Genomic DNA, 19,166 nt, shown 5'->3' on the forward strand with positions numbered 1-19,166 from the left:
ATGGCAACATAAGCATGATATACACCCAAAACCCGTCGTCCAAGGTATTCAAACCTAGGAGCTCTGATACCACCTGTAACTACCCTGGATTTTTCAACCCAGTGTGTCCTGTGATGACCCGAACCGGATCCAAGATGTGGAAGCAAAAGAAGCAAAATGGCCTCAAGAGATGTACGCCATCCCTAGGCACCACGCTGACTCTCTATGAAGCTACGGAATTCAAATGAATAAAGTGCGGAAGCAAAACAAAGACAAGTCCTTAGAGATGTACGTTATCCCTAGAGCACAAGAATGGACTCTCAAAGAGTTTCGAGACTCAACGGAAACAAAATGAAGAGAAGAGCATCAAAACCCTACAAGAGAATAGCTAAGGGTAAAATGGTCATTTTACCCTAAGAGGAAGGAATTTAACTTTCAACAAGTCAAATTAGATCTAAAACATCCTAAAACACCATTTGGTAACTTCACATGAAGTCCCAAGGCCAAAGGAAGAGAAATCCCAGATGAACCCTATCCCGGTTCAAACCAAATCTGACGCCCTCTTACTAAAACAAGGATATCTTGAGCTATCAGAAAATTCTGAAACTAAAACTGGTACCATTGGAAAGAAAACAAAAAATTAATAAAGTTAGACTCAAGAATCACCTGATTCGGAGTTCGGACGGAAAAGATATCAAGTCCTGAAGTCGAAGGAAGGGAAACACTATCCCGGTTTGAACCAAATTATGACACTACCTTACTAAAACTTGAATATCTTGAGCTAAAAGAGGAATCTGAAGCTCTAATTAGAACCATTGGAAAGCTCATTTCGACGCGGTCAATTTAGACTCAAGAACGGACCAATTCGGAGTTAAAACGAGCGAGATATGGCTCGTTGAAGAAATATGTCTGAAATAGGAATAGTGCCCGCGGGGGCCTGCCCAAAACCTTCAAGGGACCCGTCAAATGTGGTAGTAAGCCACGGACGCCCGCCAAATGGGGCAGTGGCATGGCTGGAACCTCAAAAAATGCAGGAACAGTGTTTTTAGCAGCAAATTGAACTTAGAGCGCGGTTTATGAGGTTAAGATGACATTTTTCGGAAAAACACGAATAGGAAACCCCCCTAAAATCACATTTGCTATGTGACGGAGTTGAGAACATAATTTATTTACCAAAGAAAATCCCCAAAATGCCCTTAGATCAGTTTAGGCTCAAAATGGCGAAAATGCAACTTTGCACCAAGCATACATTTGACCCCAAATGCATTTCTAAGCTAAAATGAATATGCACGCACACGTAATAAGTGATTTTAAGCGTGCAGGAATGGTCCGCGGCTCCCGAAAATGGCCGAGTCAAAATCTGACCCCCCGACGGCCAAAAAGGCAAAAATGAACTTGGAATAAAAAAAATGAAAACCAAAATCATGAAATGGTTTCGAATTACCGTTTGGCCCTTGACCACAGTTCATACATGACTAATGAGATCCTACGAAAGAATCAAAATGGAATTCCCACACCCGACGCAAACATGGTGAAACAATAACTTGACATTTTTCAATATTTTCACGAAATCTCATGAAGTCAAAAATTTCATAGGATACAAAATACATGTTATTGGCCTCCAGCCTTATCTCATACATGTCAAATACATTACAAAGAGTGTACTTATATACACATTACATATATCGAATCAAAAATACACATTTTGACAATTAAGGCTACAAATGGCATTTCAAGCCAACCTTTACAAGAACTAAAGCCTTCAAGTCAACTATCATCCAAAAAATGATGAACATCACGCACCAACTTTTCATACCTAAAACAGCCCCCCAGTAACTTCGGGGTGAGTAAACAAGTTTACTCGTAGAGAATGAGCATGCATGACTCGATTTCTTTAGAGATTTTTACTTTGACTTGAAACAATTCAAAAGAGTCATGCCATCTAACGTCTATGTTAAATGTTAGACTCAGGGAGCATCCAAAGCTACTCATGCAATTGAAATAGACTACGGGATATAAATATACATGCTCAAGTATACTAAGCAATGTTAAAACATGTTATATAATGTACAAGCATACATTTCCAAGTATACTAAATCATATTAAGACAAGTTATACAACGTCTAAACATATTTACACAAGTATGCATTTTATATGAAAATCTCATAAATCAAGTATACTGACATAAGTATACTAAGCTAATAGGACTGCACATATGACAAGTATACATAGCACAAGTATACTAAATGCAATTTAAACTCGTGGAGCAAGTATACAAGTTCAAGTATACTGAATAGGATTCAAATATCCAAGTAAGCATTAATTCTCAAGTTACAAGTAATCCATGATTAACAACTTGAAATTAAATGCGAAATCAAATAGTGGAAAGACTAGGACATGCGATCGCTAGACTAAGCAAGTATTTTCGGATAATTACGACCCACAAGGTACTACCTAGTGCGCACCTATGACTTAGAAGATTCTTGTCTCCGTACTAGAACCAAACCCTAGCCATCACATAATTTATGTCCTCACAAGCTTTCCAAAATCAACAAGTCCAAAACTTATACAAAATCAAATGCAAGTTACCACATTCCATGCACAAGTAAGGTTGAATCCACACAATTCATGTCCTAGAATTCAAGTCTAAGTAGCATATGACAAGTCGTGTCCGCAATATGCAATTTATACACTAATCAAGAATATTTTTACAACAATTGAGCCACATTACTATCTTAAGCCACAAGTACTAAATAAGCTTCAATTTAGTAACTAGCTTTCAAGGTAAACAATTATAATATTCTAACAAGTTATATACCTACACAAGATATATGTAAACAAGCCATTCGAGTCAATGATATTCCATATCATGCTAAGTCCAATTACGTTGTTAAGGAGCCATAAGTACTAATTCTACATCAAGTTAGTAGCATGCTCACAAGGTAATCAAAATGCCACATTTTAAGAAATTTTCAACCTAATCATAGAAAGTTTCTAGATTTCAAATCTATTCCAAATAATCTCAAATTATTATATGTTAAGCAACATATCATGGTTTTTACATATATCAAATCAAAAATGCAAAATGAGCAAGATATCATTAAATAGAACTTAATTAATTTAAATCAATTAAATCTCTAGATTTGAAAAACTCATCTAAATCATTCCAAATTAATATATATCAAAGATCAACTCATGGCCATGCCATTTACCAAGTCTAAAATGAGTTATATGCAGGCTATGATAAATCTCTAATTTCTCAAATTAACAAAAGTCATGCATACAACTTATATTTCATACAAGAGCAAGAAAAACAACTTGGATAATAAATTATAACACTCCCTACCTCATTAGAGAAGAGTCTCTCTAGAATCCAAGGCAAATCAACACAAAATGGCAAACCCTTCAAGGGTTATGTAGAGGAGTATGAGGGGAACAAAAAGTGTTCCATGCTTCATGATCTAAGGTGAGTGGAAGGCCATCAAAAATCAAGATCAAGGCCAAAGGTTTCAAGCTCCATCCATGGAGGCTAGGGTTTTCTTTACAAGAGAGGGAAGAGATAGAAAATAAGTGAGAAAAGAATGAGAGTGGAGGAAATGGAAATCCTCCACTCACTATGTGGTCTTATAACAAGGTCAACACACACAAGTTTTGATCAATTGTACAAAAACCCTCCTTAACAACATAATTCCAAAGTGGCCCAAAAATAATTGCAAGACAAAATTTGGTACCTACACTTGTCACAAATCCAAGACTCCATCCTAGGCTTAATTTCAAACCTACACTTGTCAACCATCCAAGTCAACAAGTGCACCAATCCTAGGCCAACAAGTGGGTGAATCTCCGCCCTCCATATGTCATCATCTAAGGCATCAAAGTATCCCCACATAAATGTCAACAAGTGGACCAATGAGAGTGTGACACTTGTCACACTTTTCAAAAATTACAAAAAGGTCCTTTTTGAAAATATCTTTCAAATTAAATTACAAAATGGTTCCTAAGACGAAAAATAATTACTTTACAGTAATTACACAAAAATCCCAAAAGTTTAGAATATTACAAAAATGTTATGCGTCTATACCCTTTACAAGAAAAGTAAATACGTAGCATGCTTTTCTACAAAAGTGAAAATACACATAGTATGGAATTTAAATATCATGAATGTATGCAAAACCGGAATCAAATCTGAACACGAAAAGTGAGGTTATGTCAACAAAGTGACAACCGAGAAAAAGACGAAAGGTGAATAGTGTCACAAAAGTGAAAATATGAAAATGACTCGGTCCTCAAAGGAAGTCGTCAATTTACGGAAAAGAGTCTCGGAAACCATTCCCGAGCACTCAAGATGACACTAAGTGACGAGAAACCAAATTCAGAAAGAAAAAGATTAACGGAAAAAAAATATCTGTGAAAATCTAATAAAAGGAAAGGAAAGAAAATGACCGGGTCATTACAGAGACCTATTTACTCTTTCTATTTATTTCAAAGTAAAATATTTATCCATTATTAGATGTTAGACTATTTTTATTTATGGATGATTGAATTATGGTTTTGGGGTCGTTGACTTAAGGGATTCCCGAGTTGTAATTTTAGAGTTTTATTAGTAATGGAATTATTATTTAATAGAATTTCCTTCAGCGTATTATTTATTTATTTTATTTTATTTTGTAATTTGTGCTTGTTAAATCTTAATTATTTTGATATCTCTTAGTTTTTTAGTGTGAACTTGATCAACTCATGTCTTTGAAATTAGGGAATATCACCTTTTAATCCTACACACCAAACGTAGTCACAAATTGAATGTCATGTGTTTGGTGTTGGACCCCTTGAACAAACAACTACGGGTCTTATTTTATAGACGAAACTAAGAAAGATTTGCCCTTAGATCAAACTTGATTTAGACGGCTTCTATGATTTGAGGATGAGCGGCTTGGATGAACCGAGGACAGGCATAGGGACTGACACCTAACAATGCGCATGCCATCTTTTATTAAATGGTCTATAATATTCGCTCAGGTCATTTAATGCCACAGATTGGACAAGTGGGTTCACGTAAATTCCTTCTGAGTGAAGACTTCATCTGGTCGAATTCTGCTGGTGCTTTGGACTAGAATTCTTTGGTCGAAGACTTGCAATCATGAATTCTGGTTGAAGGAGAAAATCGATCAGTTCGACCAAATGTGATGTTGGCTTCTATTGGAACTAATCTGGCTAATAGGCTTTGATGATTCAAGGCTGGTCCGGCCTAATCTGTACAATTGAGTAAAGCTTTGGTCCTTGGAAGAAACGTGGCATTATTGACTATATGTGGGTCCCTTTGTGTGGCCGAGAGCTCAAAATATATTTTAAGTGCAAATAATAGCCCTCATCTCCTCTACTTTCATTTCTTATCATCCATTCTGTATGTACCTATATAATGCCTATATAAGCTCTCCAAAACCACTTTCTCTCTCTAAAAATTCTCTCTCTAGAAAGAAAACCCTCTCGATCAACCCACTCTCTCTACCCAGGTAGGAAGGAACCTATATAGCCAAACACACCTGAATCCTTCATCCACTTGAAGCAAATTTACAACTCTAGAATTTTCAGACCAACAGTCACTCAAAAGACCATATCTCTATTTACAAAACTCTGACCGACCTTAAATTAGTGGCTAGACAAAGCTAAAATCCAGGCCACATCATCGTAAAATTATCAAATTCAAATCGGTAATGAATTATGTCATATTGAATTGGCTATAATGTTGGAATATGTGAATGAAACTTGTCAGCAACCTATTCATTACGTTAGAACTGTAACGTGAATATGGCTTTGGGTGTCCATGTATATTATGTTAGGCAATAACATGAATGTCACTTGTTGTACAAGAATTGATATACTGGTGTATATGCATACTCTGTATGTTGTTGCAACATGATTATTTTGGTGTGAAAGGGTCGTATGCTGTTGGTTGCAACGTGAATATTCTGATATGAAATGGTTGTATGTTGTTGCATGCAGAGCGGTTGTATATCATTCACATTTGTCGGTGTACAAAGATTATCCTTCGATGTACAAAGAAAAACGGTATAAACCAAGAGGTATGACAAACAACACATTTCAGTTGTTGGAATGTGTAACGGTGCGTGTATGAATGGGTGTGTCCCAATCCCAAAAGACACCAACACTTCTATAAATATCCCAGGCTGCTTTAATACATTATTCATTCTATATAGAGAATTCGCGTATAAATCTCTATATTCTTCTTTCCTTATCTCATGAACCCAAGTGGGTTCAAGCCATAAAGGTCAAGTGATCCAAACCACTAGACCGAGCATCTATAGCAATGAGCCATATTGCAATTGGTCAGAGCCAAATAGTTCAGATTGAACTCAATTCATATTTCTTATTGTATATATGTATTTTTGAGTCCGAGAGAGTATTATACGGATAAGGTTCGTCGTATCCACAAGTTTGTAGTGTTACTACTAGTGGATATAAACCGTTGTACCCTGAGAGAGAAGCGCGCGCCATAGAGTCCGTCAGCACCATGCGTGGCGTAAATTGTTTTAAGAACATAGTATCAAATACTAGCATCGGTCCAAGTTCTTTATTTATTTTATTATTTTATTGCTTTAATTTGCATGTTTAATTAAATATAGAGTTTCATATTTAATTAATTATTTTTAGCATATTAGTATAAGTCTGTTATATCTTAAATACCATAATATGAAGCATATATTTTCGAACATTCTTAAGACAATTTAATCCTTGCGTAGATTTTATTATCTACTTCTATATAATAAATAAACAAGTAAATATTATATAATAATTGAGGTATAATAAAATGTGACAATATGCTAAATATTGATGTGTTCAACATCATGTGAAGCATGTTATATATTTAAATTATTGATTTACTTATATAATTCAATATTGGTTCAATTATTTTTATAATATGATATTGTGATGCATATTATGTTACATATGCTATATAGTGTTTTATGAGTTTATTGTTTAAATTAATCTTGTGATATAATGTTAGATATATTGTATTATAAGGAGTGAGAGGAGCTATTCATGGAGAGTTGTACATATTCATAAATAGTCACATTTATTCCTAAAATGCATATATGTTCAGTGGTGACTAAGGATGGCAATTTCCTCTGACCCGGCAGGCTTTTGCCCCGTCCTGCCCCTAATGGGGTGGATTTGGTAGCCTTCTATGGTAAAATAATTGAAAACCCGAAGCGGGTTTGGGGCGGGGGCGGTTGTAGTTATGAACCCACCCTGCCCTCGCCACGATTATATATGTATCTTTAAAAAAATTATATATATATATATATAGATATAATATTTAAAATTTTTAAAACATTATTACTTTGTTGGAAGTGTTGATTAATATATTAATAATATTCACTATTTAGTAATTTAAAAGTTAGACCGGCTTATTTATCAGTCCAATTTTAGCACATTGGGCTAGTTTATTTATTTATTTATTTATTAAATAATAAAAGGGGCATAATTCGCTCCACCCTGCAATTAAACGGAGTAGTGGGCCGGAGTTAGTACTTTGTCTACCAGAGTAGGGGAAGGAATGGTATATAAATTATAAACCCGTTCCGGAGTAGGGGCGAAGTTAGTATGACAAATTTTCTAATGAGGCAGAGTAGGGTTTAGCCAACTCCGCCCCGTTCCCATCCCTAGTGGTGACTTTTGGATTCAAATTGGCAAGCATTCATACTCTATAAATAAGGTGGTTGGTTACAATGTTATTCTCTCTCTCTCTCTCTCTTTCAGAGTCACTTTCTTAGTCAATATTATAAACCATTTCATAGAGTTTTAAAGGAATCTTCAGTATTACTAACTGCAGATTCTAACTTTATTTTATCGAGTGTGGGTAAATAATACCTCAAGGAAAGTGACTACATGCCTCAAAGCCACAAATCATTTTTCCTTTTTCACTATACCGATCGATAGAGAAAATGATAGAAGCGTACAATGGAGACGTTTATCCATATTAATATGAAGCAAAGTTTCAAACAGTTTCAATGTTGATACGAGGTTTGAACAGAGATATTTTATAGTCAAATTATGGTATACTATTTAAACTTAGTAAAGGCAGTTAAACGTTGAGAAGAATATTCCATACTTCTTAGTAATTGTTTTCAGACCAAGTTATTATATATATGCATATCAATTGAGTACGTATCAATTGAGTGACGATGAAAGAGATTCAACATTTCTTTAATTAGAGGATGGTTAGGTTTCAAACAATATGTTCATATTTTTGGTATGTCTCTGATCGAATTTATGTGCTATGAAACTATATTGTTGTGGTACTTTATTTGAATTAAATATAGTTTATTTGATGTGTATAGTTATCAATTATTTATAAGTTGATTGGTCTGTGTATTTAATATAACAGGCAAATATTTACTAGTTCAACTATGTCAATACCCCTAATAGTCATGGCAAAAAGATTTATGCTAGTGTCTAAGACACGTATAGCAGTGAATGGGCTGAATAAGAGAAGATTTTTTGACAACTCTAAGAAGCTTAATAGAAAATGTTATGAATACACTAAACTAGTACATCGAGTTAAAAATGATAAACTAATTAAAGCTAGCTAGTTATAAAGTACAATTTAGCTAAAAGCTAAAATGTTACTTAAGTGCAAGCTAGCTAGTTAGCTATATAGTAAAAATTATCTAGTTATAAGCTAAAACAATTACTGAGGTGCACAACACCGAAGAGGCAGATGAAAATATGTTAGCTGATTTTAGCTCTCAAATTGGTAGATAAACAAGAGGGTGATGAGTAGCCATTTTAGTTATAAGCTACTTGAGTTATACATCATATTTACTCTTTTAAGAGGGAAGAATACTACTTATAAAGTAGTTGTTTTTGGACAATATTCTTCAAAATAAATTCCTCTACTACTAAGGTAGACTACTTAGATAAGTGTGTAATAAAGCTAAAAGCTACTAGAAATGATAGTTGAGCAAACTTAACTTTAAGCTAGTGGTAATAGTAGAGAAGTGGGTGCTCATCATGAGTTAGTAGTGATTGATGAGAAGAGTGAGCTTACTATAAGCTGGTAGTGATAGCTGAAAAATATGTATGCACTATAAGGTAATTGCATCCAATGCTTAAATAATAAGTGAATTATTCGGTTAAATGATTGAGTTGTGTGATGTGTGACACATGGAAGGTTAGGACATGCTAATTTGAGTTGACTTAACATGAACCTAAATAAAAATAATTCAAGTCGTAAATATGAGAGATGTAGAAACAAGTATTAACTATTGCCCATTGTAATTAAATCTCTATCATTAATTCACAATGATGTCTATAACTTATTATAAAAATAAGTTAGAGATAAATGATAAAATGAGTACATATACACTAGAGATTGTTATACATGCTTGTTGAGAAACAAAGATGAAACATTGGAAAGGTAAATAAGATGAAATATTTAATATATGGTATTTCAAGAGTTGGAAAACCATAAGAAATATATCATAGATAAAATTTCAAGATTGTCCAAACGTTGTAGGGAGATATTATCCATAGATGAAATTTGCTATGAGTCACTCTATTTAAAGAGAAATACTTATAAATGTAGGGGCTTGAGTCCTAAAAGATTTAGCATAGAACCAAAAATTATTTATAGTATTATAACAGTAGTGTACGTTGTTTCTTATGAGGAAAAATATTTAATGGGACAATTAGAGGAGTTCATTGTTCCAACTGAAAAGTTAAGTGTGCAACCTTATAAGTCCTTAAGTGGATTAAAATAAGAACTGTGACAATGACATAAATGTGATAGACAAGTTATTGTATACCTTAAAACATTAATGATATACTAACTAGTGTATTTGACATGAAAGATTTAATATTAGATAACATAGTATATTCTCAATAAAATAAGGTTGAGATAATACTAGTTAAGATAACAAAATCCTAGATAACGTTTGTAGATGTGAATCTCAAACATAAATACTAGACAAAGTATATTACAGGTTGAGAATATAAGGCAGCTTAATAAATGTCTTTATTTGCACACAATCAATCCAAGATAAGATCATTGAAAAAGGATAAATAGGGTAGTTGTGCAACACCCCGAGTTTGCATTGATCGAGGTATCCAGCTATACTAGAGCTATAACAATGATGCAATCTGGATATTGTATATTAAAGACTTCAAATTCAAGAGTGAATGTGTCTTTAATATTAGAGGTGTATTCATTTAGAGAATCAAAGCTAGAAACTTTGAATAAATAACAGAAAAGTCAATAGATTTAACTTAGAGGACATTTCAAAGTAAGTTTATACTTGTGCCACTAAAGAAAATGATATTGCTAACAATAAACAATTTTAGGGCACAAAGTATACAATTGCACTCAATTAGGAAAATCTCTCGAGAGTGTAATATTTTGAATATAACTTTGTGGCCACATATAAAATTGAGGGTTGTACTAGAGAACAATTGTACATATTTTTTAGGGAAATGGGGTTAAGGTCAAAAGCTAACGAGTTATCTTCATGGAAACCTATCCTAACTGACTGGAGATCCCAAGATCTAGGTTTAAAGGGACAACATAAATTCTGAATAACTCACAAGAAGCACTGGGAATATATAAATCTTTTACCAATTTCTATGATGAGACAGTGCAATGTACATACAACGAGGATTAGGATATGCTACACTTTTAATGACTCGTATATATATCTTGAAAATTCAAGTAGGGTATGGTATGACACTCTTAAGAAGAAGTCACCTATATAAGTGTGGAGTGGGGTCTTTTCTATTAGAACTATAAATGCTAAGTTTTCTAGAGCACTCATGAATACCAGGAGTTGTTCAGGGCTAAAACGAATTAACACAACAATGAGAACTAACTCTGTGAGGAAGGGTACTGCGTGTTGGTTATTGTCTTGGTTTACACAAACGACTGAATAGTTCAAGACATCGCGTTCACTGGTTAGCCAGTAAATCATATAGCAATACATTAGGGAAGGTTTAAGGCCAAAAGTTACCTAGTTATCCTGATGCAGTAACTTTCCGACTATATTCTCTCTTGTGTCTACATAATCATCTTTTACATTTAAGCAACCAATTTCAATTCTTGTGGGGGATTGTTGGAATATATGAATGAAACTTGCATGCAACCTATTCATCATGTTAGAACTGTAATGTGAATATGGCTTTGGGTGTCCATGTGTATTACGTTAGACAATAACGTGAATGTCACTTGTTGTACAAGAATTGATATATTGGTGTACATGCATACTCTGTATGTTGTTGCAACACGAATATTCTGGTGTGAAAGGGTTGTATGATGTTGGTTGCAACGTAAATATTTTGGTGTGAAAGGGTTGTATGTTGTTGGAGCCGGTGTATCTCATTAATTCAAATTTGTCGATCTACAAAGATTGTTAATCTTTGTACATAGAAGAATAGAATGAACCACAAGTGTAGGCTAAACCAATGTAACGATTTGAGCCATTGTGTCTGGTGATCTGTGTCGCGTCTGATAAACAAACAACATATTTCAGTTGTTGGAATGTGTAAGGGTGCGTGTATGACTGGGGGTGTAAGGGTGCGTATATGAATGGGTGTGTCCCAATCCCAAAAGACACTAACACTTTTATAAATAACCCAGGCTGCTTTAATTCATTATTCATTCCACATAGAGAATTCACGTATGAATCTCTGCATTCTTCTTTCCCTATCTCATAAACCTAAGTGGGTTCAAGCCATAAAGGTCAAGTGGTTCGAACCACTAGACCAAACATCTATAGCAATGAACCATATATATTGCAATTAGTTAGAGTTAAATATATAGTTCAGATTGAACCTAATTCATATTTCTTATAGTATAGATGCATTTTTAAGTCAGAGAGAGTATTACACGGAGAAGGTTTGCCGTATTCACAATTTTGTAGTGCTAGTACTGGTGGATGTAGACCATTGTATCATGGGAGACAAACGCTATAGAGTGTTAAGGATAGTGATATAGACTTGGAAAGTCACTCCTCAGGAATTTCTTATCAATTCTCTATGCGAGGCGTAAATTGTCTTAAGGACATAATATTAAATACTAGCATCGGTTCATGTTCTTTATTTATTTATTATTATTTTATTGCTTTAATTTACATGTTTAATTAAATATAGAGTTGCATATTTAATTAATTATTTTTAGCATATTATTATCCCATATCATATTAGTATAAGTTTGTTATATCTTAAATACCATAATATGAAGTATATATTTTCCAACATGTAGTTCATATCTAATTTGTTTAGTTAATGGATTATCAAATTCGAATCGGTAAAAAAAAATTCGAATAAAGTTTTCAATCCACATTCGAGTTATTGAATCAGATTCCAGTCAAAATTGGATCAATTGACATGCCTATGGCTATTACATCAAAATCAATGATATTCTTTAAATACAGAGAAAGGGCAAATCCTTTTGCAAAGTTCAGAGAAGGTGGATAATAGCCAAGGCTTTCATTTTGAATTGAATTCTGTTAGAAAAAAACTAGGGCAAATCACAGAAGAACTATGAACTTCTTTTGATTCCCTGTTCTTTTGCTTTTTAATCTTTTTCCAATGAATTCAGGATGTATTTTTAATTAAATAAAACAAATATTAGGAGGAAAATTTGGTATTTTAAATTGCTAGGCATTGTCGGCCGCGTGGAGAATATGTTACAAAATTACATATAATAAGAACATGTGGAGAGACAAACTTATGGGATCGATGAAATTCTAATTTATTTACTCCATTTTTTTTAAAGAGTATAGATCTGTCTCTCTCGTCAATCAATATATAATGCATTAGGTGAGGAATGATCATGAAATTTGAGCTAATCTCTTTGGAATGACAGTTAAGGGAATGAAATTATATATTTTATCAAGGAGTTGGACGCATGTGAAGAAAAGCAACATATATATGTATGTAGTACATAGAGTGATCATATAGAGATTGTAAAAGCCAATCTATGGAAATTAGAAGCCCCCTCCTCTTCTGCTTGCTGGCCCTGATCATGACTCACTTTCTGGGCGGTGCTAGAGGTGTAAAATGCAGTCCTCACCACTCGGATCAATTCAGTCGGTGCAATTTTCCAGATGGATTTGTATTCGGAGCATCATCATCAGCCTACCAGGTATGTAACTTTCATCCATTTCAAGAATGTGGTCATTTTTAATTTCATCATTTGCAAGTGTCTTGTTGCCGTGGTTATGTTGCTTCTCGTGTAAACCTTTCGGGTCGGATTCGAATCGGATCATGGTCAATCCGATCTGAATCCGATAAGCAAAATAACTGATCCGGTCCGATCCGATAATCCGACGGATCCTTTACTAATCAATCCATATCCGATATTACGGGTATTGAATGCAGTTTGAAGAAATACAAATAAAACAAAATGATCCAAATATACCAAATATCAGCATGTATTTGATCTATGAAATTCATCTGTGAAGATCATTCCACTGCTGAAAATATGTTTAATTTGGTAAAAAAAATGGAATCAAAGTTAGGGTATTATAAGAGAGGGAAGCAGCTTTTGTAATACATACCAAAAATCACCAAAAAGAGATAAAAATGAAAGAACGATTGAGTGGGAAGAAGAAATTGAAAAGTGAAAGATATATTCTGAAAAAACATAAAAAGAAGGAAAATTAGGGCTGGATAGGAGAAAAGGAAGAATACAAGAAAAGTGAGAAAAAAGTAACAAACAAAAAAAATTACTTCGCAAGCATTCCAACCATGGTTTCGGCAATCCATTGCTGGCTCGCCCTTCCTCTTCCACTTCCGGCAGTCCATCTGAGGCCTCCCCATTTCCCCTTCACTTTTCGCCTCTTTCAGTTTTCATCGTGCCCTAAATTAGGTGATATACAACATATATATATATTGGGAGAGTTCTATTATGTGGGTAAGAACATCATTATAAGTTACAACTTACAACTTAACAAATCCAACGGTCATATCTGATTTATATATATATATATACATAATATAAGTATAATTATATATAATTTTAATCGGATCGGATCGCCCTAATCCATATCCGATTTGTTAAGTTAACAGGTTATCGGATTCGGATCATTATCGGGTTATTGGATTTTTTATTCAATTCATATCCGGTTAATCGGATCGGATTCGGATCAGAATCCAATCCATTGACAGGTCTATTCTCGTGTCTAGAAGTCCATATTCGAATCTTGCATCATACCCCTCCCCTCCCCTCCCCTCTAACAACTAACCTCTAATATTCTTGTCATAAAAATAATGAATAAATAAATAACAGAAAGAAAGCAAAAGATAATTTAATCTATTACCAATACGCCAGTCGCCTAGTGGTATCAGACTCTTACTTTCTAAAGAATAGTCAGGAGTTCGAACCTCGGTAGAGACATGTGTGTGAGAGTACTAGCTAAGAAAGAAAAAAAAAAAAAAAAAAAAAAAGAAAAAAAAATTAATCCATTACATAAACCCTAAAAAAAATTAAATAAATAAAAGGTCTGGACTTGGGTATGTTTGGCAACGTTGTGGTTTTTATTTTTTCTATTATTATTATTATTATTGGTATGGAGACAGATGGATGAGAATGAGAGAGCTAAGGATTTATCCTGTGTAAGAAATTGGTCATTCCAATGTGAAAGATGAGGATTTGTCATTTTATGTCTTTTCGAAGACAATGTAAATGTGTCTTGTGTGTATCATTTGCAGAGACAATTTTTATTTAGTCCATGATCTTTCCTTATCAAACGAGAGGTTGTGTATTCAGGCCAATATAGTAAGCGTGAGCCTGTTTGCTTAAGCTTTCAAATATATATCTATATATATATATATATATATATATATATGATTCAATGCATTCGTTGTGTTGATCTTCTCCCAGTATGAAGGAGAAGCATCTGAAGATGGTAGGAAACCCAGTATGTGGGATAACTTCAGTCACAAACATCCAGGTCTGTCTCTCCCCCCTCTCACACGCGCACACAAGCGGATTTTTGAAGTGATTATGTGATGATTCTTTTGACAAATCTTGTGGGTGCATTGATGACAGAAAAAATTGAGGACCACAGTTCGGGTGATGTAGCCAATGATTTTTATCATAGTTATAAGGTATGGTTATTCCCATAGAGGAAAGAAAAAAAAAAAAAAAGAAGTTTTAGTCAACACTACAAAAGGAGAAAAGAAAGATGTGGTAATGTGCAAATAAAACAATGCTTTATTACATGTATATTTTGTAAATACTGACACATGGTACAGGAGGACATAATTTTGATGAAAGAAATGGGATTGGATGCATTCAGATTCTCCATCTCATGGTCTAGAGTAATACCTAGTAAGCTCATCCCTTTATTTGATCACAACCATTCATATGTGAACGATGGTCCCACTTGAGATAATTCGCATCTTAATTGCCTGATTGCAAAAAGCTTTGGTATATTCAGGATGGAGGAGTTGGTATATACATAGATTTAATAAATTTTTTTTTTTTTTATGTCTAAACGATTAGCCAAGCCAAGCTCGATCTCATTCGAGCACTGCCGAGCCAAGCTCGATCCGGGCAGCCAAAACTCGATTGAGCTCGAGCTGAGCTAGAGCATCTATTAACTGCGACGAATTGAGCCCGAACACCCCAAGAGGTTTACATCATCATCATCATCAGAGATACTAAATTTTACATCATCATCATTCTTATCTTTTAGGTGGTAAGATCAGTGGAGGAGTAAACCCACTAGGTGTCAAATTCTACAACGATTTGATCAACAACCTCTTATCCAACGGTGATAATCTAATCTCACTCCCACTTTAGATAGTTTGCTATAATTGGTAATATTTGACTCTTTTTTTTCTTTTTCTTTTTCTTTTTTTTTTTTTTTTCTCTCATTAATTTTTCCCTATAGGCTTGCAGCCTTATGTGACTCTATTTCACTGGGATCTTCCACAAGCTCTTATTGATGAGTATGGTGGATTCTTAAGCCCAAATATTGTGTAGGTTGAATTCACTAATAAATAAGTTATAAACATCCACCTACCACATTGTGTACACACATGCAATAACTATTATATATATATAATGATGAACAGGGATGATTTTTGGGAGTATGCTAACTTTTGCTTCAGAACATTTGGCGATCGAATTAAGCAGTGGCTGACCATGAATGAACCATATGAATTTAGTACATATGGATATGGCTATGGTTATTATGCACCAGGTCGATGTTCTAACTACATTGGAAATTGTACGTCTGGGAACTCGGCAACCGAACCCTACATAGTTGGCCACCACCTGATCCTTTCCCATGGAGCAGCTGTGAAGTTGTATAGAGAGAAATACAAGGTTTGTGTTTAGATTAAGGTTTTAGAATAATGAATATTTGACTTGTGAGAAAAGTTGAGAATCCAAGGCACTTGGATATCTTGGAGTGGGACTTTTGGATCGGATGACAGGCATATGATTTGTTACAAAGTGATATTAGAGTTGATTCAATCTTTTATGCTAAACAACCACTCAGAAGTGTTTGGGTTACAAAGTGATATTAGAGTTGGCCCAATCTTTTACGCTAAACACCCATTCGGAAGTGTCTGGGTCCAAGTCATTAGCGGTTCCTCCCCATTATGGTGAACGGATAGGCAAGGTGGCCCAATCACAATAAGTGTGCTACGGGTTTGGATGAGACAAAATGTCGTAAGATTCGTTACAAAGTGGTATTGTAGCTGACCTAATCTTTTATTAAGTGTTACGCTAAACACCCACTCAAAAGTGTCTGAGTCCAGGTCACTAGTGGTGGGTCTAGGTCATTAGCGGTGGGTCCTTCATTATGGTAGATGAGTAGGTAAGGTGACTCAATCACAACGAGAGTGTTACAGATTTGGATGGGACAAATGTCATAGGATTCTTGTCCCATGTTGGATATGGATAGGAATAGGAAGGGTCTTTACTTATAAGAACGGACATACACTATTACCCAATAATTTAAATTTTCGGTATAAAATTTGAGTCCCACTCCAACATATACAAGGCATATGATCAGCCCATTACAAGATGTGGCTTCCACTCCAAGGCATTGGATTTGCTGGACTCACTAAATCAGCCTCCGTTCTTTGAAACTCATAAATTTAAACCCAAATCATTTTCTCTTTCGATGCAATTTAGTGGATTGAAAGCTCCATAGTTGAGGGTTTTACCAACTTTTACCAGCTTCCATGTAGTGGAGTTCTTTCAATCCAATTATTATTATTTTTCCAATCCATATTAATAAGATGAAGTCAAGTACAAACAAGGCCCATCCGACCCAACTACCTTATAATGTAGTGTCACGATTTTGTTGAGTACCAAATTTTGCTACAGAGAAGGTTTTTCATAACAAACTTTGGATATGTGCAGGCTTTTCAAAAGGGCCAAATTGGGATCACATTATCGTCAAATTGGTTTGTGCCTATTTCTCAAAATGTCGCCAATCGAAAGGCTGCTTTAAGGGCTATTGATTTCATGTTGGGATGGTAGGTGTACCCTTCTCTTTTATCACGTGACTAGCCCTACATAGGGCACATTCACTTTGATACTAACTTCCTTTGTCAATCTCTGTTTTCAATGGACTGTCGTTTGCCCTTTTAATGCTTCAAATGTGTAATTTTGTAGGTTCTTACATCCAATGACATATGGTGAATATCCTGAGATCATGCGGTCTTTGGTGAAAAATAGATTACCAAAATTCACCACGACACAGTCTAAGATGCTGAGAAATTCTTATGATTTTCTCGGCATGAATTACTACACTTCATATTATGCTGCCAATGCTATGCTTTTAACCAGTATGAACTTGAGCATGACAACAGATAATCGTGTTATATTTTCCAGTAAGCTCACAGACATTTACTTTGATGAATTTGGTCCTTTTCTTTTTTCATTCATTTGGTTATTTATTTTTAAAACTTAAAAAAAAATGTATCTTTTCCGTTTTCCACAGGCCAGAAAGATGGAGTCCCCATTGGTCAGCCGGTACTGTCTCTCTCTCTCATACACAGACACATACAATTCTCTTTCAAACTGACTAAATGCCGCGTCTCAATGTTTGTGCATTACTACAAAAAGTCAGAAAACTATCGACAGATCAACCTCGTGATAACATTACTTTTATATCACTTATTGGCACGAAATAGTAATTTACATATATTACTGAGCCATTTTTAATGTGAATATTGATTTTGTAGACCGATTTGAGCTGGCTTCACATGTATCCAAAAGGGATTCGAGCGCTTATTCTATATATAAAAGATTACTATGGAAATCCACCAATTGTCATTACAGAAAATGGTAAATTATTCTGAATTCTCACTCTTATGCATAGAATGGAATGTGTACATAATCGTTGGCCAATTGACTTAGCTTGTAGGAGTTCTCCTTTTTCGAAGGGGAGGCAAGCGATTTGAGCCTCACATAACATAGTGTAGCGTGTGTGTGTGAGCGCCTATTGAAATTTGATTACTACCCAAAATTAGAATAATAATACTAATAATAATTATTATTATTATTATTATGATGTCCTCATAAATTTTTTGACAATTTAAACTATATCCTATTTTCTTGCAGGGGTTGGAGATGCAGATAATAGCACTTTACCAATTAAAGAAGCCTTGGAGGATAACTTGAGGATATTGTACCACCATGGACATCTAACATATCTCTCAAAAGCTATCAAGTGAGTATTTGCAAATGGCCTACTAAATTCCAAGCCATCTTTTCATGCATCACATTTTATACTAAAACTTGTAATAACTTGTAATATCAACAGTTGAGGGTGATTGGTTTATTGATTAAAAGAACAACAACACCCCCCCCCCCCCCCCCCCCCCCCCCCCCCCCCCCCCTCTCTTTCCCAAAACAAAAAAAAAAAAAAAAAAAAAAAAAAAAGGGGGAAATAGCTAACTTTGTTTCATAATTAAAATCAACTTTGGGTCTTTTCACAAATATAGCAGGCCTTTCTCCTAGATCCGTGTAAATTACTAATTAGATTCGATTTAGGTTGGGTTGGATTAGAATTTTTAACCAGGCTCATGCTTGAGTGGTCAAAATACTTTATAATAATAATAAATTTGTAAGACTTGTAATTTGTTTCATTCTCCTCCCAGTCCATATGGTTTATGTGATAATGAAACAAAATGAAGCCATTGATAAT

At 34.5% G+C, this 19,166-nt stretch overlaps 1 protein-coding gene across 1 annotated transcript; it reads left to right on the forward strand.

Moving 5' to 3' along the window:
* Nucleotides 1-14,899: 14,899 nt before the first annotated feature.
* On the forward strand, nucleotides 14,900-18,785 carry LOC132295010 (beta-glucosidase 12-like). The gene is made up of 11 exons (XM_059793081.1): nucleotides 14,900-14,945; nucleotides 15,044-15,102; nucleotides 15,250-15,325; nucleotides 15,693-15,770; nucleotides 15,891-15,978; nucleotides 16,075-16,327; nucleotides 17,375-17,490; nucleotides 17,630-17,847; nucleotides 17,958-17,989; nucleotides 18,202-18,304; nucleotides 18,581-18,785. The coding sequence occupies exons 1-11, from the start codon at nucleotides 14,915-14,917 to the stop codon at nucleotides 18,691-18,693; spliced, it is 1,167 nt and encodes a 388-aa protein (XP_059649064.1). The 5' UTR covers nucleotides 14,900-14,914; the 3' UTR covers nucleotides 18,694-18,785.
* Nucleotides 18,786-19,166: the final 381 nt, after the last annotated feature.

The sequence above is a fragment of the Cornus florida genome, unplaced genomic scaffold (assembly GCF_030987335.1).
Source record: "Cornus florida cultivar Cherokee Brave unplaced genomic scaffold, ASM3098733v1 CherokeeBrave_3.0.0_Hap2_Chr02, whole genome shotgun sequence".
Lineage (NCBI taxonomy): Eukaryota > Viridiplantae > Streptophyta > Magnoliopsida > Cornales > Cornaceae > Cornus > Cornus florida.